The sequence below is a fragment of the Leucoraja erinacea genome, chromosome 20 (assembly GCF_028641065.1).
Source record: "Leucoraja erinacea ecotype New England chromosome 20, Leri_hhj_1, whole genome shotgun sequence".
NCBI classification, from domain to species: domain Eukaryota; kingdom Metazoa; phylum Chordata; class Chondrichthyes; order Rajiformes; family Rajidae; genus Leucoraja; species Leucoraja erinaceus.
Window position 1 is genome coordinate 22,840,667 of NC_073396.1, and position 26,470 is coordinate 22,867,136.

The 26,470-nt window shown below is 46.8% G+C and overlaps 1 protein-coding gene across 1 annotated transcript in view; it reads left to right on the top strand.

Annotated features, from left to right (window-relative positions):
* LOC129707121 (uncharacterized) overlaps nucleotides 1-26,470 on the top strand; it is a 100,595-nt gene that overhangs the window by 7,684 nt on the left and 66,441 nt on the right. The window contains exons 2-9 of the mRNA XM_055651911.1: nucleotides 7,042-7,204; nucleotides 8,090-8,239; nucleotides 10,621-10,781; nucleotides 12,463-12,636; nucleotides 13,887-14,028; nucleotides 14,124-14,311; nucleotides 24,369-24,510; nucleotides 25,716-25,886. Coding sequence (XP_055507886.1) covers nucleotides 7,042-7,204; nucleotides 8,090-8,239; nucleotides 10,621-10,781; nucleotides 12,463-12,636; nucleotides 13,887-14,028; nucleotides 14,124-14,311; nucleotides 24,369-24,510; nucleotides 25,716-25,886 — 1,291 coding nt within the window. The remainder of the gene's footprint in view (nucleotides 1-7,041; nucleotides 7,205-8,089; nucleotides 8,240-10,620; nucleotides 10,782-12,462; nucleotides 12,637-13,886; nucleotides 14,029-14,123; nucleotides 14,312-24,368; nucleotides 24,511-25,715; nucleotides 25,887-26,470) is intronic.

Consider the following 26,470-nt stretch of genomic DNA (forward strand, 5'->3'; position numbering starts at 1 on the left):
CCGGGCAACCTTGGCAGCATTTTAAGTTGCCAAATGACAGTTTTTGCGGTCATTTAAGATGGCTTGCATGATGCGTGCGATAATGTGCCTGGATGAAGTGCGTAGTTAGCAGTCGGAATAATACTCAATGAAGCACTCGCATGTTATTTCTGTATCAAATAAAGCCACAAACTAAACATATTCACCAATCAAGACATGATATATACCACAATGACATGTAGCAAAATTATAATACAGTATCTCAACTCTTTTTACACGTTGCAATGAATGCAATTTCTATTATTTCTTTCCACTTCCAAACAAAAATATGGTTGGATTATTCAGCGTTTGATCAACCAGTGAGACCAAGCGCAGGCTTGGCGGTCGCTTCGCACAACACCTCCACTCAGTTCGCAATAACCAACCTGATCTCCCGGTGGCTCAACACTTCAACTCCCCTTCCCATTCCGAATCCGACCTTTCTGTCCTGGGCCTCCTCCATGGCCAGAGTGAGGCCCACCGCATATTGGAGGAGCAGCACCTCGTATTTGCTTGGGTAGTTTACACCCCAACGGTATGCACATTGGCTTCTCTAATTTCAGGTAGTCCTTGTTTTCTCCCTCCTTCCCCTCCCATTCCCAGCTCTCCCACAGCCTACTGTCTCTGCCTCATCCTTTCTTTTTCATGTCACACCTCCCCCTCCCCAAACTTAAAACTGAAGAAGGGTCTCGACCCGAAACGTCGTCTATTCCTTCGCTCCACAGATGCTGCCTTACCCGCTGATTTTCCCCAGCTTTTTTGTCTACCAATGGGATCCCACCACTGGCCACATCTTCCCATCTCCTCCCCTGTTGGATTTCCGCAGAGACCGCTCCCTCCATAACTCCCTGGTCAATTCGTCCCTTCCCACCCAAACCTCCCCCTCTCCTGGCACTTTCCCTTGCAACCGCAGGAAATGCTACACTTGTCATCTATATTACTAAAAGTCTGTTCTTGACCGGTTTTGGCCACCTCTGCTGCGATTTCCGAGAGAACGCCGCCACCTACAGCCATCATTTTTGGCCACCTTGCTTAGAGCCCCCCTCATCCGCATGTGTGCCGAGGATTTTTCCCGTCGATTAAAAATGACAGAGATATTAATGTTTTTACAAAATTCCCCATTCTCTCTGCTGCCCCCGCTGGCAGCGGGGGGGGGGGGGGGAGGGACTATAAAGCCAAGAAGTGGTGCGCCTCACTCACTCTTCAAGATGGAGGAAGACAGAGGGTCACATTTCTCTGAGCTGTGAATAACACTGAACACGTCTACTCAAATGTAAGTGACATTAGTGGTTCTAAAATGCTTGCAGAATGTATCTATTGGTTCTAAAGCTTGCAAAAAAAGTGTCTATTGGTTATAAAGCTTGCAAAAAAAAGTCTTGGTTCTAAAGCTTGCAAAAAATGTCTATTGGTTCTAAAGCTTTCAAAAAATGTCTATTGGTTCTAAAGCTTGCAAAAAAATGTCTCTATCGGTTCTAAAGCTTGCAAAAAATGTCTATTGGTTCTAAAGCTTGCAAAAAACGTCTATTGGTTCTAAAGCTTGCAAAAAAATGTCTATTGGTTCTAAAGCTTGCAAAAAATGTTGCAAAAAAATGTTTATTGGTTCTAAAGCTTGCAAAAAAATGTCTATTGGTTCTAAAGCTTGCAAAAAAAAATGTCTATTGGTTCTAAAGCTATGTATCTATTGGTTCTAAAGCTTGCAAAAAATGTCTCTATTTGTTCTAAAGCTTGCAAAAAAATGTCTATTGGTTCTAAAGCTTGCAAAAAAGTGTCTATTGGTTCTAAAGCTTGCAAAAAAAGCTTGCAAAAAAATGTCTATTGGTTCTAAAGCTGCAAAAAAATGCATTGGTTCTAAAGCTTGCACAAAAAATGTCTATTGGTTCTAAAGCTTGCAAAAAGTGTCTCTATTGGTTCTAAAGCTTGCAAAAAGTCTATTGGTTCTAAAGCTTGCAAAAAAATGTCTATTGGTTCTAAAATGCTTGCAAAAAAAAAATGTCTATTGGTTCTAAAGCTTGCAAAAAATGTTATTTGGTTCTAAAGCTTGCAAAAAAAATGTGACTATTGGTTCTAAAGCTTGCAAAAAAAATGTCTATTGGTTCTAAAGCTTGCAAAAAAAATGTATCTATTGGTTCTAAAGCTTGCAAAAAAAGGTCTCTATTGGTTCTAAAGCTTGCAAAAAATGTCTATTGGTTCTAAAGCTTGCAAAAAAAGTGTCTATTGGTTCTAAAGCTTGCAAAAAAAGTGTCTATTGGTTCTAAAGCTTGCAAAAAATGTCTATTGGTTCTAAAGCTTGCAAAAAAGGTGTCTATTGGTTCTAAAGCTTGCAAAAAAAGTCTATTGGTTCTAAAGCTTGCAAAAAAATCTCCATTGGTTCTAAAGCTTGCAAAAAAATGTCTATTGGTTCTAAAGCTTGCAAAAAAATGTCTATTGGTTCTAAAGCTTGCAAAAAGTGTCTCTATTGGTTTTAAAGCTTGCCAAAAGGGTCTCTATTGGTTCTAAAGCTTGCAAAAAAATGTCTATTGGTTCTAAAGCTTGCAAAAAAAATGTCTATTGGTTCTAAAGCTTGCAAAAAAAATGTCTATTGGTTCTAAAGCTTGCAAAAAAAAATGACTATTGGTCCTAAAAGCTTGCAAAAAATGTCTATTGGTTCTAAAGCTTGCAAAAAAATGTCTATTGGTTCTAAAGCTAGCAAAAAGTGCAAATGGTGGCTTCGGTGCTTTGGCTTGAAGTTGAAAGGCACTATTACTGCAAATGGTGGTGGGTGCTTTGGCTTGAAGTTGAAATACACCACTTACTGCAAATGGTGGCTTGGGAGCTTTGAAGTTGAAAGACACCACTTACTGCAAATGATGGCTCGGGTGTGGCTTAAAGTTGAAACACCACTTACTGCAAATGGTAGCATGAAGTTGAAAGGTACTACTTACTGCAAATGGTGGCTTGGGAGCTTTGACTTGAAGTTGAAAGGCACTACTTACTGCAAATGGAGGCTTGGGAGCTTTGGCTTGAAGTTGAATGGCACTATTACAGCGAATGGTGGCTCGGTTGTTTTGGCTTGAAGTTGAAAGGCACTATTACTGCAAATGGTGGCTTGGGTGTGGCTTGAAGTTGAAAGGCACTAATTACTACAGATGGTGGCTTAGGTGCAATGGCTTGAAGTTAAAATGCATTACTTACTGCAAATGGGGATGTGGGTGCATTGGCTTGAAGTTGAAAGGCACTGCAAATGGTGGCATGAAGTTGAAAGGCACTACTTACTGCAAGTGGTGGCTTGGGAGCTTTGGTTTGAAGTTGAAAAAGCACTATTACTGCAAATTGTGGCTTGAAGTTGAAAGGCACTACTTACTGCAAGTGGTGGCTTGGGAGCTTTGGCTTGAAATTGAAAGGCACTACTTACTGCAAATGGTGGCATGAGGTTGACAGGCACTACTTACTGCAAATGGTGGCTTGGGTGCATTGGCTTGAAGTTGAAAGGCACTATTTACTGCTAATGGTAGCATGAAATTGAAAGGCACTACTTACTGCAAATGGCGGCTTGGGTGTGGCATGAAGTTGAAAGCCACTACTTGCTGCAAATGGTGGCTTGGATGCTTTGGCTTGAAGTTAAAAGGCACTACTGTAAATGCACTTAATTCCTGTTTGCACTGTATATTGATTTTAGATAAATCGCTACCACTTACGGCTGTGATTTTTGGCCATCTTACTCAGTCCCCCTCCGCTGAGCAGATGCAGAGAATTCTTCCCATCAATTAAAAATAAAAGTGTTATTAGTTTTTAAAAAAATGTTGAGAATCTCTCTCCTGTCAATCACTCCATGAAAGCCACACCTTTTTGGGGGGGGGGGATTATAAAACCCGGAAATGTGGGTGTGGCTCAGTCTCTGCAAGATGGAGGAGGGAGAGGTCATGACTCGCTGTCTTTAGTAGCTTTGCACCCTAATTCAAATGGTATGGTAAGAAACTGCACTTGAATTTGGTGGCCTTATACCCTGCTTGAAATAGAATTTCAAGGATTAGCCGTGAGTCAACTACCAGCCCACCAGCCGTGAGTGAGTGAGTTGCCAGCACAACAGGCTTGATTGACAGACGCCAGCCGAAGAATCCATTTGGCGCACAATTTCCATACTAGCCCTCTGGAAACCAGTCCCTTCAGCCCACAACACCCATACTAGTGCTCCAGAAAGCCCCCCCCTACCCCAACTGGCCACCAATATTAAAATTGGTGGAGAGGTGGAATATTGCGTTGGATGACCAGCCCTCCTGTGTGATGCTGGGACCCAACGGGTCCCACTTAGTCTAGTTTTAATTAAGTTCAAGACTATGGGGCTGTACATTGGCCATAAAGTTGCTGCCTAAAAGTGCCAGAGACCTGGAATTGATCCTGAGTATGGGTGCTATCTGTATGAAGTTTGCTCCTTTTCCATTTGATCGCATGGGTTTTCTCCGGGTGCTCTTGTTTCCTTCCACATTCCAAAGGTGTGCAGGAACCTATTTCAGACACAACCCAAAACGTGATATTTTCCTTTTGTCCAGAGACTCTGTCTGACCTGTTGAGTTACTCCAGTTTTTTGTGTCTATCTTCAGTTTAAACCAGCATCTGCAGTTTCGTCTTACACAGAAGATACTATACGATAAAACTTTATTCATCCCAGGAGGGAAATTGTGTGTGTGTGTATAATACACACACACACACACACACACACACACACACACACACACACACACACACACACACACACACACACACACACACACACACACACACACACATATTATACTAGACCAAGTGCAGACCCGTTGGGTCTGCTCCCCTAACGCAGCCGTTCCTTACCCGTAGCCCGCACGGGAGACGTGGTCCTCCAAGTCAAGCCGTTCAGGATTCAGCAGTGCGGCTGTTTTTAAATGGCGTCTTTGAGGCGAGATGCGGGCGCCAGCAGCTGTTATGGTCGCTGGCGAACAGGAGGCGACAAAATGACTGAGTGGGGGGTGTGTGGGGGGGGGGGGGGGGGGGTGTGGGGGGAGATAAATATTTTATTAAAAATGTGTACATGAACACGACAAAATGTAATCAGGAGTGGATACTTGGAATGAAAAGTGAAATCTCTACCAAAATGGAAAAAATCTGGGCGTTTGTGTGTCTGGTGTTGGCGTTGCAACGAATCAAAGGCTGGCACCCACAGGCTGGCAACCACAAGTCAAGCACAAACACAGCCAGCCACAGCCAGCAGCCACAGAGTTTTAATATTAGATAGATAGTTATATATTCATATATAAATATACACCATTTTGTTTTCTCATTTATAACATTGTTTACAGAGTACTATGTTTACATATTCTGTTGTGCAACTGCAAGTAAGGATTTCATTGTTCTAACTGGGACGTGAGAGAATAAAACACTCTTGACTCTTGACTTACTCCGCTAATGTGTGGGAAAGAACTAGTGTACGGGTGATCAGTGGTCGGTGTGGACTCGGTGGGCCGAAGGGCCTGTTTCCACGCTGTATCTTTAAATTCAACTAAAGACACTAAAACCAGAGGGAGTCTAAAGGAGGGTCTCTACCCGAAACATCACCCAATTTCTTCCATCCTGAGTAGCTGGCTGCTCCATGGAGTTCCCCCGCACAATTAAAGCATGGAATAGTCTTCACCCTACCATTGTTACCCAACCAGATGCAATTAAATTTAAGGTACCTCTTTTTTCCCCGAGAACCCTTTTTTGCTTAAGTCCGAGTCAAGAGAGTTTTATTGTCATGTGTTCCAAATAGGACAATGAAATAGGAAGGAGGGTTTCGACCCGAAACATTGCCTACTTCTTTCGCTCCATAGATGCTGCTGCACCCGCTGAGTTTCTCCAGCATTTTTTGTGTACCTTCAATTTTCCAGCATCTGCAGTTCCTTCTTAAACACAAAGGATATCAGGACCAAACATGTTGCCAAGTTAACTAAACTCCACTGCCTGCATGTAATGTTTATCCCTCCATTCCCTGTATTTCTATGTGCCTTACAGAAATGCCACTATTGTATCTGTCTCCAACACCAACATGGCAGTGCATTCCATGCGCTCACCACTCTCTATGTAAAAACACTTCACTCACACATCTCCTTTAAACATTCAACCTCTCATTCTCCATCATTGGCACATTTTGAAATTGTGGTTTGCACTTCGAAGTTCAGACATTAATAATTATCAAAATATAAAATGATCCCAACACCAATTCTGTTCCAGTCTGAAGAACATGTTCACCACAAACTACCTCTCCCCCATTTATCTCACCTATAGGGCAGCACGATGGCGCAGTGGTAGAGTTACTGCCTTACAGCACTTGCAGTACCAGAGACCCGGGTTTGATCTCGACTATGGATGCTGTTTGTACGGAGTTTGTGGCCCGTGACCGCAATGGGTTTTCACGGAGACCTTTAGTTTCCTCCCACACTCCAAAGACGTGCTGGTTTGTCGGTATACTTTGAATAAATGTAAATTGTCCCTAGTGTGTGTTAATGTGTGGGGATTGCTAGTCGACGCGGACTCGCTGACAGGCCTATTATGTGACACCTTGCCAAAAGCTTTCTGGAAAACTATGTACACGACTTGCACTGCATTACTCAACAACTCTATGTTTAGTTTGTTTAATTTATATATATTGCGTGGATATTACAGTGTACCTGGTATGACAGAATGTTTATAGCACAGAAGGAGGCCATTCAGCCCATCCGTTTTAATGCTGGTGTTCTACCAGAGCAACTGAAGATCTATCCGGTGGCTCTTTAGTTTAGTTTTAATTGGCTTATTGTCACGTGCACCGACTAGTTCCCAGAATGTGGGAACTCCTCACGACCATGAAGGCGACTCCCCGGCAACCATCCGCGAGCATGTGGCGACCATGTGGCGACTGCATAGTCTCCTGCGGTCGCCTAAAAAGTCGCCGAAGTGGGACAGGCCCATCACAGTGCCTTATCCAATGAACTAATAATATAATAAAATGAAGATAAGTTATTAATTGTTCATGGAATCTTGTTCCTCCTGTTTAAGCTGTCTGAGAAGTACGGTCCAATCTTCAGCATCAAGCTTGGAACCATGAAGGCTGTGGTCCTGACCGGCTACGAGACTGTGAAGGATGCTCTCGTCAACCATCCCGATGAGTTTGGAGGAAGAGGTCACATCCCAATATTTGAGATCACATCAAAGGGTCATGGTAACTCTCATCTTCATTGTCGTTGAACCCTTGATGATATTTGGTTGCATCCTCATTTGGTTCCATTAAGTGGAGTTTTGCCGGAGGCTTGTTTTTCTATGATGTAAAACTTTAAAGGACATTGGACAACACACGATTCTTTAATTGAGATTGGTAGCCAATCCTTTGCAAATTGTGCTTAATTTAATCACATAATACTTGAAACCATTTACTTGGTGATTTAATGTAAGATTGTTTCACAAACTAATAAACTTTTTCACTATTTTAACAAATACCTATTTTTCTCATTTTGATTATATTTGTCACACTTGCCAGGTGTTGCACAGACTGACAATGAATAGACACTTTCATATTTCAACATTTGAGACCATTCTTGTCTTGTCTAGGTTGGATCTTAGCACGGTCCTGAACGTCCCATTATTTATTCTCATTCTTATCCAAGCAAAGGAAAAGGAAGTATTAGCAAAATTTAACAAGCTGAAATCAGGTTGGTTAATGCGAACTGAGCGGAGGTGTTGGGCGAAGCAATCTCCAAGCCTGCGCCTGGTCTCGCCAATGCAGAGAAGTTGACAACTGGAACAGCGGATGTAGGGTGTCAGGGGTTCTGGGGAGAATGGGGAGTAGGCGTTGAGAAAGAAAGCTAGCTCAGCTACAATTGAATGGCAGGATAGCCTCGATTGGCCAAATGGCCTAAACTTGCCCCTATGTCTTATTGATGATGTGCTGTACTGTTCGATGTTGTATGTTCTCTGCCTCAGTAAAACAAATCTTTCTCTCTTGAATCATTGTTTTCCATCTAGATTTTGCCATTTAAAGGTGAAGCTCACCTTTGACTTGGTTGCAAGTTGCTTTGATAAGTTGTCACATTGACGGTTTTAATTACAGGCATCGTCTTTGGTCATGGGGAATCTTGGAAGCAGATGCGAAGATTCACCATATCCACTCTGAGAGATTTTGGAATGGGCAAGAAATCTATCGAAGATAAAATCATTGAAGAAACCCATTTCCTCATAAAAATGTTTGAATCGTACGAAGGTGAGTCTAAGGTGGTGTGGTGTGGCGGTGCCTAACGGCAGTGGCTCGACTGCAGTCCGTTAGTCTTTTTTCAATTTTTGTTTCATTAAATGTATGTTTTGACTCTAGTTGTTATTATTTTCTTCGTTGTGTATATGTGGGGTGGGGGAAACCGTTAACCTCTTCCCTGTACGGGGACCCGACTTTTTCCCTGTCGGGTCTCCGATGTCGTTGGGCCTAACATCGTGGAGCTGGCGGTGGCCTCCGGCATGAACTAACATGAGCGCTCCAATCGCGGAGCCTGCGGACATGCCATCGCTGAGCAGGCCGTCTTCGGAACGGGAAGAGCTGTGGTGGCACACGGCTACGACCCGACTTCGGAGCTTCGGAGGCTCCAGCCACAGACCTGGTGGACGGTAACATCGGGAGCTCGCAGGTCCCTGGTGGGAGACCGCTTTTCGGAGCTCCCGCAACGGCAACTTCTCCCACCGGAATCGCGGGGTTAAATGACTTGGAGCGGGGCCTAACATCGCCCGGCGCGGCTTAACGGCCACGGGACTTACCATCGCCCGCTGGGGGCTTTAACATCGGAGCCCCAGTCGCCTCGACGCTGCAGTTGGACTGGTGGACCGCGGGAGAAGAACAAAGGAAAGAGATAAGACTTTTGCCTTCCATCACAGTGAGGAGGTGTTGGAGATTCACTGTGATGGATGTTTGTGTAAACTGTGTTAAGTGTGTGTTTTGGGTTTTTTGTAATGTTAAGACTAGAAAATGCAATTTTGTTCAAACCAAGCTGTTTGAATGACAATAAAAGGCATTCTATTCTATTCTATTGTATTCTAAATGAAGAGGCAAAATGGTCAATTCTCCTCTGCCTACTTCTAATCATTTGTAATGTAAGATGTGCATTAAAGAATCCAAGAAATACCTATTCAAACATTCAATTACTAGAAGATAGACACAAAATGCTGGAGTAACTCAGCAGGTCAGGTAGCATCTATTTTCTCCAGAGATGCTGTCTGATCCGCTGAGATACTCCAACATTTTAGAATTGTAGATAATAGGTGCAGGAGTAGGTAATTCGGCTCTTCGATCCAGCATCGCCTTTCAATATGGTCATGGTTGATCATCCAAAATCAGCACCCCGTTCCTGCTTTCTCCCAATATCCCTTGATTCCGTTAGCCCTAAGAGTTATATCTAACTCTCTCCCGAACACATCCAGTGAATTGGCCTTCACTACCATCTTTGGCAGAGAATTCCACAGATTCAGAACTCTTTGGGAGAAAAGGTTTATCCACTCTCTGTGTGAAAAATGTTTTTCTCATCTCGGTTCTAAAAGATTTCCCCCTAATCCTTAAACTGTGACCCCTTGTTCTGGTCTTCCCCAACATCAGGAACAGCCTTCCTGCATCTAGCCTGTCCAACCCCTTAAGAATTTTGTAACTTTCTATAAGATCCCCCCTCATTCTTATAAATTCTAGTGAGTACAAGCCGAGTCTATCCAGTCTTTCTTCATATGAAAGTCCTGACATCAACAGGAATCAGTCTGGTGAACCTTCTCTGTACTCCCTCTATGGCGAGAATGTCTTTCCTCAGATTAGGAGACCAAAACTGTACGCAATACTCCAGGTGTGGTCTCACCAAGACCCTGTACAACTGCAGTAGAACCTCCCTGCTCCTATACTCAAGTCCTTTTGCTATGAATGCTAACATACCGTTCGCTTACTTCACTGCCTGCTGCACCTGCATGCCTACTTTCACAGTATATGCTTCTTCCTTGGATTTAACACTATTCTTAATTACTCTCATTAGCTATGGTTGAGCCGCCTTCCCCGTTTCATTTTTACATCAGACGGGGATCAACAATTGTTGTAATTCATCCATGCGATCTTTAAATCTTTGCCATTGCATATCCATCGTCAACCCTTTAAAGTCATCGTCAAATGATAATTTGCCAGTCAATCCTAGCCAATTCCCGTCTCATAACATCAAAGTTACCTTTCTTTAAGTTCAGGACCCTTGTCTCTGAATTAACCATGTCACTCTCCATATTAATGCAGAATGCTATCATATTATGGTCACTGTTACCCAAGGGGTTTTGCACAACAAGATTGTTAACTAATCCTTCCTCATTACCTAAACAAAGAGTGGTTTGTGGTTGGATAGAGATTTTGCTGTTCATCTTTGCACAGTTTGGCAGCAACTTCCATGTTGAGTCAACGTCACACTTTAGTCTGACTGTTTGCGGAACTGGCTGATTGCTGCATTAAAAATATCATGTAAAACTTGCCACTGAAATAAGAGCAAGACCTCAATAAAAAGAGACTGATCAGAGGATCACATTAATATCAATTGAATTACACTGTTGACACTAACTTGTGAACGATGTGTATTTCTGCAGGCCAAGAATTTGATCCAACCATCAAGTTAAACATTGCTGTGGCCAATATAATCTGCGCAATAGTTTTTGGTGACAGATTTGATTACGATGATGAAAGGTTCATTAGTTTGGTGAAGAGAGTGAATGAAAATATGCAACTTGGTGGATCTCTGATGGTGCAGGTAAATCTCATCTTACTCTTTGATTGCAAATACAGGCACTTCCTGGTTTACGTAATAGGTGACTGACGTAAACTTGCACTTACATAAGCAATTCTTTAAGCCCGTGGCTTTAATTCTGAATTGCATGTCTCAGTAGCAGTGCACTAATGCCGTCGCATGAGGCCGTTTCTGCAAGCTAGCCAGCTGTTCTCCTGGATGCTGGCCTCGTGATCTCCATGCTAGAGCACCCCCCCGTGAATCCCCCCAGCAACAGAGCTGCCGTCTGGACTCCTCGTCGGAGCTCTCCCCAAGGACTGCGACAGCACCACCTGTGGTCTCCCCGTTGGAGCTCCCCCTGTGGTCTCTGTCTTGGGACTCTCCACATGGGGTCTGCTTCGGTGCTCCCCCATGGTCACTGCTTCGGTACTCCCCTGTAGTCTCTTCATTGGGCGACCTAATCGGTGAGTCCAGAAGAGTGCCTTCGACCTTCAAGCTCGAGGGCACTCTCCTGGAAAGCCTCGAGCTGGGTCGACCGGCCGCGTTGAAACCACGAGCTGGAACGACCGAATCGCGAGCTGCATCTACCGACCGCACACACAAACACATATAGCGAAGGTGGGGGCCAGGAAAGCGGAGGAGCGCTGTCTGCACGATGAAGAGGAAGGTAAACGACTGCCACAGAGTACCGTAAGTATTTACCCATGCTCAGTAACACTTCTGTTTCCGATTTACGTAACAACTGAATTGTACGAGTGTTCCCGCGACGTACGAATATTGATTTTTCTCGTTATCCTTGCATTGCCTCTAGAAACATAGAAATTAGGTGCAGGAGTAGGCCATTCGGCCTTCCGAGCCTGCACCGCTATTCAATATGATCATGGCTGATCATCCAACTCAGTATCCCGTACCGTTCCTGCATCTAGCCTAGCCAACCCTTTAAGAATCTTGTAAGTTTCTATAAGATCCCCTCTCAATCTCCTAAATTCTAGAGAGTATAAACCAAGTCTATCCAGTCTTTCTTCATAAGACAGTCCTGACATCCCAGGAATCAGTCTGGTGAACCTTCTCTGCACTCCCTCTATGGCAATAATGTCCTTCCTCAGATTTGGAGACCAAAAAACTGTACGCAATACTCCAGGTGTGGTCTCACCAAGACCATGTACAACTGCAGTAGAACCTCCCTGCTCCTATACTCAAATCATTTTGCTATGAAAGCTAACATACCATTCGCTTTCTTCGCTGCCTGCTGCACCTGCATGCCTACTTTCAATGACTGGTGTACCATGACACCCAGGTCTCGCTGGATCTCCCCTTTTCCTAGTCGGCCACCATTTAGATAATAGTCTGCTTTCCTGTTTTTGCCACCAAAATAGATAACCTCACATTTATCCACATCTCTCTCCATTCCTCCCCCACCCTGGTCATCCTGCTAGTTTTACTGTTCGTATATCCTCGTTATCACCTCATCCACAGCCTGCAATGGACCATTGTAGCCGACTCTGATCTTTTCTGTTCCTTTCATAGCTCTAGTTTCCCTGTCAGTCTGAAGAAGGGTCTTGACCTAAAACATCACCTATTCCTTTTCTCTAGAGATGCTGCCGGACCTACTGAGTTACTCCAGCATTTTGTGTATATCTTTGGTGTTAAGTATTGCCTAGCAATTGCTTGCTGTGCTGTTAATACTAATAATTTTATTTTATAGCTCTACAATGCATTTCCCATACTGGGATTTTTTCCTGGTTCACACAAGAAAATGATGCAAAATACACGATTAAATACTGGATTCATCAAAAACATTGTGAATGAAAATGATCAGAAACTAGATGCAAATGACCCAAGGAGCTTTATTGATGCCTTCTTGTTAAAACAGCACCAGGTATGGACTGCATGCCTCCCCTTTAGAAGTAGAATTTGTAAAAGATCCCAGCTAAAAATAAACTGTGACTATTCGACTATGCTTAACTGTGAAGCTATTACGGTCAAACACGCACTGCACAACTGGTCAAACACGCACTGCACAACTACATAAAACATATCAGCAGTGGATGTAGCTCAAGTGCATGCTTTACATGGATGAGGCCAAAGGTTCAATCCCTGGCATCTCCACCCTTTTGGGTGGCACAATGGCACAGTTGGTAGAGCCACTGTCTCACAATGCCAGAGAACCTGGTTTTCTGACCTTCAGTGCCGTCTGTGTGGACCTTGCACGTTCTCCCACTGACCGCATGGATTTCCTCCGGGTGCTCCGGATCCTCCCACATCATAAAGATGCCTGGCTTTATAGGTTAATTGGCCTCTGTAAAATTGCCTCTCCTGTGTAGCGAGTGGATGGGAAATAAAATGAGTAGGGGAATCGAGAACCAGAGGACACAGGTTTATGGTGAGTGGGGAAAGATTGGAACCAGAGAGGAAACTTTTTTACACAAAATGTGGTGGGTACGTGGATAGGAAATGTTTAGACGGATATGGGCCCATCCCAGGCACGTGGGTCCAGTGTAGATGGGACATGTTGGTTAGTGTGACCAAGTTGGATTAAGGGGCCAGTTTACATGCTGTATGACTTTACGACTCGATAACTAGTGTGAGTGAGGGCAGTTTCAAGGAGATGTGCGGACAAGTTTTTCACACAGGGAGCAGTGGGGCCTGCTACCTTGGATGATGGTGAAGGCGGATTCAAGAGGCTTTTAGATGGGCACATGGATATGTAGGAACAGAGGGATATGCATCACATGCAGGCAGAGGAACATAGTTTAACTTGGCATCATGTTCGGCATAAAGATTTTGGGCTGAAGGACCAGTTTCTGTGCTGTACTGTTGTATATTCTAGGAAACAAAATATCCAAACCAATTATGAATTTTACTAAATCCAATAAATACATTAAATCTGTATACATCGGTACATTTATATGCTTGTAAAATTAAAGATATTCAAATAACATTTAAAAATTATACTTGACACAAAGCATTTTTTAATTGTTAAGCTTTGACAAAGATCGGTTTCTACAATCCAAAATAATTTGCAATCAGAATTTAGCCTTATCCCAAAGAGTTGGGCGAGAGGGCTTCTGGTGTGTACTCCTGGTCCTAACACAATTTCCAGATCTTTGTTCTGTTAATCTATTGCAGGAGTCGGGTAATCCAAACACATATTTCCATGAAAACAACCTGTTATTCACAGCACTCAACCTGTTTGTTGCTGGGATGGAGACGACTTCAAGCACACTTCGTTGGGCCATGCTGCTGATGATGAAGTACCCCCACGTACAGGGTGAGGAGCGGTCTGATTGATTACTGTGCGTCCCGTGTATGAATCCCAACTCTAGCCCTGCCGCCCAGTGCTTTAACGATGCCCTTGGTTTCCAGAGAAAGTTCACGAGGAAATCATCAGTATCATTGGGTCAGAACGGTCGCCCAGAGCTGAAGATCGGACGAGTTTGCCCTACACCAATGCGGTGATCCATGAAGTCCAGAGATTTGGCAACGTTGCACCAATGAACCTCCTGCATTCAACAACAGCGGACGTAAACTTTAAAGGATATTTCATCCCAAAGGTAGATAAGGGATGTGGGTGGCTCATTGGCTCCTGATATTTGAATATTTACTCCTGGGAGGGAGGAAGTGGATTGTTGATGTCTTAGGATCATAAATTTGTGTAATTTTATGTAACACTAGACTAAATGGGACCCGTTGGGTCCCAGTCGCACTGGAGGCATGGTCCCCCAAAGCAACCCATTCCCCAAAGCAATATTCCACCACTCACCCATAGCCCCTAACAGCGCAGATGTGGCTCATTTCCCCTCATCTCCGGCCCTCCCTCCCCCCCCCCCCCCCCATTTATGTGTGTGAGGAGAGGAGGGGAGGCGGGTGTGCTGTGGGAGGGGAGGAGTGGAGTGGGCGTGTGTGTGTGGGCAGTGGGGTGGATGTGGGTTGAGAGCGTGGCGTGAGGGCGCGCAGGAGGGGGATGTGTGGGGAGGGGGGTCGGGGTGGGGGAGGGGGGAGGGGGGGGGGTTGTGTGGGGGAGGGATGGGTGGGTGTATGGGTGGGGAAGGGGAACTGTTTGTGGGGGAGGGGGGGGGTTGTGGGGGGAAGGGGGGGTGTGGGGAGGGTTGATCGCCGCAGATGCAGCTCGCACGCTGCTTTCTCCCCACACTCGCTCAACACACTCTGCTCATTCCGCTCCTTCAGCTTTATTCTCCTCGCCACCGGTGATTGACAGCGGGTGCAGGTAGCGGCATTTTTATTAAATTTTCAAACTTTCTTAACGTTTGTACTATTCCACCAATTGGAACAAATCTTGTTGCACTTGCAGTGCAGGAGAATGGCGAGTAAGGTGGCGAAAAATCGCAGCGCTATCGGGTACCGTTTTTGCGCAAATTTAAAAACAGCGTAAGCAAATTTTAAAACAACGCAAACTGGAAGAGGACAAGATGAGAGTCACAGTCACACGGGAGGCCTGGTCCCCCCCAACGCAACTTATACCCCAATGCAACATTCCACCACTCACTTGGTCCCCCTATACAACCCATTCCCCCAAAGCAATGATCCACCACTCTGGGGAGGGAGTGTGGGGGAGGGAGGGACAGAGTGTGGGGCAGGGGGGAGTGTGGGGGGAGTGTGGGGGGAAGGGGGGGATGTGGGGGAGGGGGGATATGTGGGGGAAGGATGGGATGTCGGGGAAGGGTGTGTGTGGGGGAGGGGGCGGGTGTGGGGAAGGGGGGGTGTGGGGAAGGGGTGGTGTCGGGAAGGTGGGGTGCGAGGAAGGGGGGGTGAGGGGAAGTGGGGGGGGGGGGTGTGGGGAAGGGTGGGGGGGTTTTGGTGGGGAGGGGGAGGTGTGTTGTGGGGAAGGGGGGGAGGTGTTGTGGGGAAGGGGGGATGTTGTGGGGAAGGGGGAGTGTGTGGCGAGAGGGGTGTGAGAGGGGGATGTGTGGCGGAGGGGAGTGTGTGTGGGGGTAGGGGAGGGGGGTATTTGGGAGGGTGGTGTATGGGCTCAGCGGCTCCGTCTCCGACAGCACTCACCAGCTGCAGGTCCCGGCCTCAGTCTCAATCATTGGCTCCAAGACCTGGTGCCTGTCACACTTAGTGGCTCGAAGCACTCATCGGCTCCTCGAGGTTGCTGCCCCCACCCGCGAACACAGCAGCCCTCGCCCATGAACACAGTAGCCCCCTTTGGGGAAAACAGCAGCTTGCGAACAGCAGCAGCTCACAGACTAAGCCCCGCCTCCGGGACTTTATTCTCCGCGGGTGCCGGAAGGGGCATTACCTTCATGGTGACTGACAGAAGACCAATCTGCTGATCTCACAATTTTTTTAAACATTCATAACTCTTTTATTATTTCACCAATTAGAAAAAACCTTGGTGAGGTTGGAGGAGAGGAGGACCGTGAGCAAGGGGGAGTGGGGTGTGGGTGAGGGGAAAGGGGTGTGGGGGTGGGGGGGTGTGGGGAATGAGGGAGATTGGGGGGAGAGAAAGGGGGGAGAGAGAAAAGGGGAGGAGGAGAGAAAGGGCGGAGAAAGAGAGAAAGGGGGGAGAGAAGGGGGGGGAAGAGAAAGGGAAGGGAGGAGGAGAGGAGGGGGGGTGATGGCGTGAGAGGGGGAGGGAAGAGGGAGGGGGGAGGGAGGGGGGGGGGGAGGGGGGGAGGGGTAGGGGGGGGAGGGAGGAGAGAGGCGGGGGAGGGATGGGGAGGAGAGAGGGGAGGAGGAAGGGAATAGAGAGGGGGAGAGCTGGGGAGGAGAGGGTGTGAGAGGGGGGGGGTGAGAGGGGGAGTAGGGTGGGTAGAGGGTGAAGGGGGGGGGGCAGGTTAATCTCCGCCAGAGTCTTGGGGAGGAGGGGGAGGGGGGGGGGAGGTGGGAGAGGTAGAGAGAGGAGGGGGGGGGGGGGGGAGAGGGGGAGGGGGGGGGGTGGGGGGAGTCGGGGGAAGAGGGGAGGGGGGGGGGGGGGGGGGGAGGAGGGGCAGAGACACGGTGGGGAAGCCGAGGCACGAGCTTGCATCGACCCAAGCTCTTGGGAGCTCTCGGGTACAGGGCCCAAGCCGAGCGGGCGAGTCACTCACTGCGTGAGCAGACGGCAGGCAGGCAGATCCATTGTGACGTCATCAGCGAAAAACAGGCTTTTTGATTTCAAAGTTTGATCGGATTTGTGAAGATTTTGACTAATAAGATATAAAGCACAACATTTTCAGATAAGGCGATTTCGGACTCCAGGGGATAAATCTCTACCCGAATATGTAAAAATTTACCATTAGCGCGTCATTTTTTCGAGAAGATGTGACATTACACAAACAAATAAATACACACAGACACACACACATCCAAGATCAGAGTTTTATAGTTATAATAACTAGACCAAGTGGGACCCGTTGGGTCACGTCCCCTCAACGTGCGGCTGCGGGGGGAGGTGGTGGCCTGCAGTGTCACACACACACACACTAACCACCCTCCTCCCACACAAAAACTACCCCCCACTCACACTAACCACCCCCCATGATATTATATTAATATTATTAATTGCCTCCATTTACCCCATCCCCACCCCCCAACTCACAGGCGCGTCTAGAGAGGGAGGGGGTGGGGTGTAAAGAGAGAGGGCAGAGAGAGAGAGCGAGTGGGAAGAGACAGTGAGAGGGGCAGAGACAGAGAGATCAGGGCAGAGACAGAAAGAAGGGGGAGGGGAGGAGAGAGGGGGGGGGGAGGGGAGAGGAGGGAGGGAGGGAGGGGGGAGGAAGGGGGGAGAGAGTGGAGGGAGTGGGGAGCGATGGGGGGGAGAGGGGTGGAGGGGTGTAGAGAGAGAGTAGGGGGGGAGTGGAGTGGGGGGGGGGGAGAGAGGGCGGGCAGAGAGGAGGGGGAGGGGGAGAGAGAGGGGGCAGAGGGGGGGGAGAGGGGGGAGGGGGAGGGGGGAGGAAGGGAGAGGTGAGGGGGAGGAGGGGGGGGGGAGGGGGGGGGGGGGGGGGGGGGGAGAGAGGAGGACGGGGAAGAGGAGGAGGGGGGAGAGGGATTCGACTAGAGACGGACCCGAGAGCTCTAGTGCAGTTCCCAACTTGCTCGTTCTTCACTCACAGCGCTGCCTTCAGCAAAGATCTTTGGTCGTCAGATGACGGGTCAACTTTTGCATAATGGGGGGAGGAGGCAGGGGTGAGGGGGGGGGTGACGTAATTCGCAGCAAAGATCTTATAGCGAAGCTATATAAGATCTTTGATTTGCAGTGCGAGCAGATGAAGCGCGAGAAGACGGCCGGCATTTCAAAGTGTGATCAGATTTGTGAACATTTAATAACTCAAGAAATGTAGCACAAAATTCTCAGAGAAGGTGATTTACCAGGTGGTAAATTTCTACCCGAATATGTAAAAGTTTTACTATTAGCGCGTTGTTTTTTCGAGAAGATGTGACAACACACAAACAAATAAATACCCACACACACACACACACATCCGCATACAAGATCAGCGTTTTATAGTTATAAGGATAGGTTCTGGTATATTGTGTGCTTTTGGAGGGGAATTGATGGAGTGGCATTGAGAGGGTGGCCACCGTGCTGCCCTAGTTGGTGTAATGTCATGTGTTATATGATTCAAAGGGCTGGATCATGAGGAGTTATTCCCAACTACCATGTGCATTGCCACACAGCGGTTAATGTACAGGATTAATAGCAGCAGCGTGTGTTGTCTCCTGTGACATTGGTACAATCTGCAACGGAGCTGAAGAATAATAGTAAGATTAAACGAGTACTTACCAGTACAAAGTTTGATCTGTATTTTATGAGGAGTTACGATGAGGGATTACGTGAAGAACCCACCCAGCGCGCAGGCGCGGCATACTTCCAAGCAGCGGTGTGGAATCACAGATAGACACTAGTTGAAGTAAAGATAGTGAAGACCAACGAGACATTAGTCCGAATTTGATCTATATAATGAGGGTGGGAGCGGAGGGCACGTAATCCCTCATCGTAACTCCTCATAAAATACAGATCAAACTTCGTACTGGTAAGTACTCGTTTAATCTTACTATTTTACTTCGGAGTCACGTGAGTGACTACGTGAAGACTTCAAAGGTCTGTGATTTCAAACCGTGTAACAGTTATATCACTCACTGCCGAAAGGTCATCGAGGGAGGAAGTGGTAGCTAGAGACCAACAAGTTTGTTTAGTTATAAAAGAAATATTTATTAACTATAACAAAAACAAAATAGCTCCCATGGGCTTTAAATCATAACTTTGCGGTTTGTAAAACAGTATCCGCAAAGACGTCCTGTTCCATCAGCGGTTTGTTGTAAAATCGTTGGAATGTCGATTCCCTTGACCATCCCGCTGCCCTGAGGATGTGGTCGAGGGGAACCTGCATCCTATCCGCCGCTGAGGTGGACGCTGCCCTGGTTGAATGGGATTTAAAAACATTAGTGTTAATCCCTGCCATGCTGAGGACCTGTTTCAACCATCTGGATAATGTTTGGCTGGTTACCCGTCCAAAAGGCTTCCTGTGGCTAACCCATAAGGCTTTCTCTCTCCCTCTTAGCGCTTGGGTAGTGTCTAGATAATGTTTAAGGTGGGTCACCACACACAGCCTAGGTTCTGGAGGGTAAGCCCGGAAGATCATCGGGGAGTTTGATGTACCTGGTCTACTTTGTTTTAACCAACCCGGCATGTGAAAGTAATGGTATCTGGGGTGGTCACCATGTAGTTTAGATTAAGCTGATGGAGCGACTGGACCCTTTGAGCTGAGACAAGCGCCATGAGCATGAGGGTTTTGTAAGTGGCCTGTTCCAGGCTCAGGGATCCACACGGAGGCCAACCTCGAAGGTGTGTGAGAACACTACACTCACATCCCACATGTGAGTGTATCTAGGCGTAGGGGGTTTGGTATTAAAGATCCCCTTAAGGAGTCTGATGACTAGAGGGTGGGATCCCACACTATGCTGTTCTATCGGCATTAGATATGCGGACAGTGCGCTCCGAGCCGTGTTGATGGCACTGTAGCTCATCTTGAGATCATGGTGCAGGTGGGCCAGGAACTCCAGCACATCCGAGATCGAAGTCGTCGTGTAGGATGTCCCTGCGTCCAGACAGTAGTTCCCATTTCCTGATGAAGGTCAGGTACTGTTTCTTGGTGGAAACTCGCAGGGATGCCGACATGGTGGTGATTGTTCTGTCTGATACCCCCAGTCCCCGGTAAGGCCTGTTCAAAAACTGGAAACCAGGAGTTTCAATTTTTGGTGGCATGGATGGCTAATGCCAGTTACCGGGTGAGTCAATAATGGGGGGTGGTGTGAAGGACCATTGGTGTCTCTACCACCATGTCGTGGAACATTGGGAACCATGGTTGGGTAGGCCAGTCGGGCACGACCAGAATGCCAGAGGCTGAGTCTGCCTGAATTTTCTGGAGTACCCGACTGATGAGGCAGAAGGGAGGGAAAGCATAGAAAAAGAAATTTCCCCAGTCCAGCGTGAAGGCATCTACCGCTGCTGCCTCTGGGTCTGGTTCCCAAGCCACATACATGGGTAGTTGGTGATTTAACCTAGACGCAAACAAATCTATATCTGGCGTACCATATTGCTTGATAATTTTAGCAAATGATTTTGGGTCCAACATCCATTCGATGTTGTCGTTGAATTTTCGTGACCTGGTGTCCGCCACTAAATTTAGCTTGCCTGGTAAATAGGCAGGCTGATAGCCAAATATGTCTCTCGACACACCATTGCCAGATTATAGCAGTTAATTTGTCGCATGATACTGATTTAATGCCACCCATGTGCTGGATATAAGATACTGCCGTAGTGTTGTCGATCATAATTCTAACATGCACGTGTCGCATACCAGATGCATATGCTTTTAGCCCATAAAAGGCGGCGAGCATTTCCAAAAAGTTAATGCCCAGTGAGTGTAGTAGCGATGCCTCTGAATTAGTCCATCTGCCACCTGTGCTGTCTTTGGAGTTAGTAGCTCCCCAGCCTAAAGCACTGGCATCCGTGGCAATGGTTATGTTAGGATTGGTTACGGTGATAGGACTGTGACTGTGCCAAATATTGTCAACCCACCACTGAAGTTCTAATTTGGCTTCAGCGGGTAAATCCATTTTGCGATCATAATGCCCCCTATGAAGGCGTAATGCATGAGTCCTTGCTCTTTGGAGATTTTGATAATGCAAGGGCCCATGTTGGGCAGCCGGAAATGCTGCTACTATAGAGCCAATAACTCTGGCTACATGCCGTATTCTAGGTTGCGGTGTGGCAATTAAATGGCTACAAGCTTCAATGAGTGAAACTGTTTTGTTTCTGGGCAGAGTGACAGTCATGTGAATCGTGTCAATAGTGAAGCCTAAGTAATCCATGTTAGTAGTAGGCTCCAATATTGATTTATCTGGGTGGAGGATAAAACCCAAAGTTTCAAGGAGTTGTTTAGTGGCTAACACTCCTGCGACAGCTTGATCCCGTGTTCTTCCTAATATGAGAACATCGTCCAGATAGGCCACTACTAAATGTTTTAATTCTCTCAATTTCTTCATGGCCACTTTAAGAATTTTCGTAAATAGTCTGGGAGCTGTCGTTAAACCATTGGGCAAAGCTCGGTAACTGCCATAGCTGGCCCCTCCAGATAAATTTCAGATATTTAAAGTAATCTTTATGAATGGGTACCCAAATAGTAAGCATCTTTGATATCTATGCTTGCCATGTAGTATCCCTTGGAGATCAGTTGTCTGGCAGTGACAAATGTCTCCATTTTGAAATGTTGATACTCAACAGACTGATTAAGTGATGTCAGGTCAATAATAATGCGACATCCACCATCTTTTTTAGTTTTGAGAAAAATATTTGATACAAATCTTCTTGCGGCTCGTGTGTGGGTCATTTCTATGATGCCTTTAGCCACGAGCCGATCAAGTTCAGCTTGTCCTTCTACCTTCTCTCAACTGCCGAGGGAAGGAACACACCCTTTGGGGCATGTGCTGAACTGGCGGTTCTACGCCTGGTTTTGAATTCAATCTTGTATCCACTAATACTGTTGAGTATAAACTGATTGTTAGTAAGGGAGCACCAAACATGCTTGAAGAACCTCAAACGTCCCCCTGTTAATACTACACCCTTTGTCTGTGTATGTTGACAGGAACCAGACCCACCTACCTCCATGTTCATTTGTGGGGTCGTTTTCGGTGGGTCTGGCCCAAGGTTGTCCGTGTTGGTGCTGCGGTGGGGCGGCGCATCTTCCCACGGCTCCGCCCTGGGCCCCGCTCTAAAAAAGAGCACTGGGGGTAGTGGGAGGCGGTCACCAGGCTTTCACCAGCTCGGTATCTGCTGGTGGCTGCCGAGGCGTGCGGCCAACTGGGTGTCTTCGCCCTGCTCGGTCCTGGCCCTGCCCTCATGAGGCCTACTGGTTTTGCCGCCTCTTCCAACTCCTTGAGCCTTTTGGCCAGATCCGCACCAAATAGCAGCGCCTGTCGTTCGGGCGCTGGAGCTTTACAGAGGCCCGCATATGTTGGGTTGAGGGCAGGCCTGATGTTGTCCCGCCGTAGGTTGTTTAGCTCGTACGTGGTGCCGCACATCAGTGCGAGGGCATCTTGCTGGGGTATGGTCAGGTCTTCCTCCCCAAACTGATGACCGAGCAAAGGCAAAGGGGGGTGACGGCTGCTGAGTGTAGCTTCAGGACTCGCTGCATGTTTACCTCCTGAGCCCTTATGTGCTGCCCCAGCTGGTTCCAGATCTGCCCATTTACCGTCTTGACCCTCAGCGCCTCGCAATTTTCGGGCGCGATGTAGTTGGCAAGGGCCTGCTGGACAGCCTTGTCCTTCAGCGGGTTGTTGGACAGCCTGTTTATAGTTGCCGCCATTCTGGGTGGCAACACACATCCCAGTTGTTGGTGGTTGCCGCATATCGGCCCACTACACCCAGTAGCTCTTCTTCCGGCACGCCCGGGCATGCTGACGATATCCTCCGCCTGCCCTTGGGATAGGCCAGCCCAGTCCTGGCCTCCCTACTGCCCCTCGAATATAGAGGGTACAGAAGGGTGTGGAGAGGAGGAGGCCAAAGCCCGTCCTCCTGGGAGATGCCGCATCTCCTCATTAATCATACGTTCGAGGAGCTGCCTCATGCAGCTCATCCGAACGTCTCCCCTTTTCGGTGGGGGAGAGTGTTCCCGTTCCTCCGAATCATCGGAGGACACCGGCCGGTCGGTTTTCTGTGTCGCCTTCCTCCCTGTGCGGGGCGTTGAGATTTGCAGCACTGGGGGCGGCTCGGTGTCGGGTGAGCGGGAGCGTTGAAAAAGCTCCTCCGCTGCGAGAGGCTGCCGTCCCGCTATGGACCCGTCCTCGGGTGGAGTAGGGCAGGCAGTCCTCCTGGCTGGTCGCTTGCGAGAGGCCATTATTCTCTCTAGCGCGACTCTGAAACAAAAAAGGCACTTACCTGAGGTCTCGTCTTTATGCTGCAGCTGGAGAGCCTGGCTCCAGCTGCTGCCGCTGTTGCACTGCTGACGTAATGCCGCGCCTGCGCGCTGGGTGGGTTCTTCACGTAGTCACTCACGTGACTCCGAAGTAAAATTAAAGATCAGTGATTAAATGGGAATAAAAGATAGTTCAGCTAATATGGACGCTGAGATACTGGGTCACTTAAAGACACACCTAGTTCACTGATGCCCATAATTAATTTAGTTTAGAGATACAGCATGGAGACAGGCCCTTCGGCCCATCAAGTCCATACCAACCATTGATCACCCGTTCACACAAGTTCTGTTATCTCACTTTCACGTGCACTCCCGACACACTGGGAGTCTCTTCTTCTTCTTCTTCTTCTTCTTCTTGCGAATGAAAGATAAACCAAAGGAATAGTTAGATCTCAAGCCGAGTGTTGAGCAGCCAAGAAGAAGAAACTGTGCCTTTCCAAGGGAAATAAATTGCTGTTTATCCCTGGTACGACCAGATCAATACATTAGTAGACAAAAAACAAAGTACTGGAGTAACTCGGCGGGTCAGGCAGCATCTATGGAAACATGGATAAGTGATGTTTCAGGTCGAGACCTTTCTTCAAGCTCCTTCCTCAGATCTATCGTCAGACTGGGTCTGAAGATAGATCCCAACCTGAAGCATCACATATCCATGTGATCCACATATGCTGTTTGACCCACTAAGTTCTCCAGCACATAGTGTTTTTTTTTAAACCAGCATCAGCAGATTGTGTTAAAATCCACACAATAGTGGTTGACTCCTCACTACCTCCTTAGGTCAGGGGCATGGGCAATACCACCTGATCCTGCTGCAATGCCCACATCCTGGAACAAATAAATGGAAAATAAATGTGGTTAAAAATTCCTAGGTGTGTCTCTGGAACTTTACCTGCAAAAGTTAGACACTGAGCCACTTCATGAGATATTCATGCAAGCTCGAACAAAGACGTAGGTTTGAAGAACCATCTTTAAGATGAGTGATGGGAAGAGAGACAGAGGTTTTGGGAAATAATTCCAAAGGTTAATGTCACTGAGGGTGAAGATGCTGGCAGAGTGATGGAAATTGGAGATGTGTAAGGGGTAGAAGAGTGGAAATGCTGCCAAGATTGTTAATTCCCCTTCAGTGGACGTATTTTCAGCAATGCTTTTCAAACAGAATAACAACAGCGATTGTAAATTATATTTTCAGGACACTCCCGTGATCCCATTACTGACCTCGGTACTTTTCGATAAAACTCAGTGGGAAAACCCGGGAGCCTTTAACCCTTCCAACTTTCTGGATGCTGATGGGAAGTTTGTGAAGAAAGATGCTTTTGCTCCTTTCTCCATGGGTAAGATTTCTCCATTCTTGTACATCTTCGTCATTCCTCCCAGACAGAACAATTACATTTCTATTTGTAGCAGCACAACTGAATATTTAAACACAGCACTCCGTAAGTGATATAATAAAAAAAAGTTTGGTATATATATAATGATATATACATGTGTATGTGTGTGTGTGTTTTGTATATATATCCACCCACACATACATGTACCTGTCCAAGAGTATTTTCAATGTTGTAATAGTACCCGCTTCAACTACCTCCTCCGGTAGCTTGTTCCATCTTCCCACCACCCTGAGTGAAAACGTTGCAAGGGCAGAAAGGTGAGTATGGGACTGGGAAGGGGAGTTAAAATGGCTCTTATTGGACTTGCTTTACCATGAGAAAAATATTAGTTAATTAGTTAGGAGTGAATGTTATTCAAGGGCAGCACGGTGTCTCCACTTGTAGAGCTGCTGCTTCCCAACGCCAGAGAGCCGGGTTCAATCTTCACTTTGGTTGCTGTCTGCGTGGAGTTTACATGTTCTCTCTTTGACTGCTTGTGTTTTTACGGGTACTCTGGTTGTGTGGGTTTGTAGATTAATTGGCCCTCTGTAAAATTGCTGCTAGTGTGTAGGGAGTGAATGTGACAAGATAAAACTGATGAGAACGTGCGATTTATGGTCAGCGTGGACTCGGTGGGCCTAAGGGTCTATTTCATGCTGTATATTGGGTTGACTGGGCTTGTATTCACTGGAATTTCGAAGGATGAGAGGGGATCTTATAGAAACATGTAAAATTCTTAAAGGGCTGGACAGGCTAAATGCAGGAAAAATGTACCCAATGATGGAGGTGTCCAGAACTAGGGGTCACAGTTTAAGAATAAGGGGTAGGCTATTTAAGGCAAAGATGAAGAAAAACATTTTCACCCAGAAAGTTGTGAATCTGTGGAATTCTCTGCCACAGAAGACAGTGGAGGCCAATTCACTTGATGTTTTCAAGGGAGAGTAAGATTTAGCTGTTAGGGCTAAAGGAATCCGGGGATAAGGAGAAAAAGCAGGAACGGGGTACTGAGTTTAGATGATCAGCCATGATCATATTGAATGGCGGTCCTGGCTCGAAGGGCCGAATGGCCTACTCCTGCACCTATTTTTCTATGTTTCTATATTTTGATGGATTAATTAATCAAACTTTGGATCTGTTAGAGCAACGTTGACATGTTTGTGCCTTTGCAGGACGCAGGGCCTGTGCTGGAGAAGCCCTGGCCAGGGTGGAGCTCTTCCTGTTCTTTACCACTCTGATACAGAAGTTCCGGTTTCAAGTCCCCCCGAATGTGAACAATCTGGAGCTTGTGTCCGGTGTGGGCTTCACATCATCCCCAAAATACCGAAACGTGTGTGCTGTGCGTCGCTGATGTCAACACACCCTTTGACAGAATAAACATTTTGGCAAAGGAAATCTGTGAGAAAACATCTTTATGTGGCAATTGGTTTTTCTTTGGAATGTGGTACCGTATATCCATCTGCCTTCAAAAGCATCTTACAGTGCCCTCCATAATGTTTGGGACAAAGACCCATTATTCATTTATTTGCTTCTGTACTCCACAATTTGAGATTTGTAATAGAAAAAATCACATGTGGTTAAAGTGCCCATTGTCAGATTTTAATAAAGGCCATTTTTATACATTTTGTTTTCGCCATGTAGAAATTACAGCAGTGTTTATACATAGTCCCCCCATTTCAGGGCACCATGATGTTTGGGACTCAGAAATGTCATGTAAGTGAAAGGAATCATGTTTAGTATTTTGTTGCATATCCTTTGCATGCAATGACTGCTTGAAGTCTGCGATTCATGGACATCACCAGTTGCTGGGTGTCTTCTCTGGTGATGCTTTGCCAGGCCTGTTTTGCAGCCATCCTTAGCTTATGCCTGTTTTGGGGGTAGTCCCCTTCGCTTTTCTCATCAGCATATAAAAGGCATGCTCAATTGG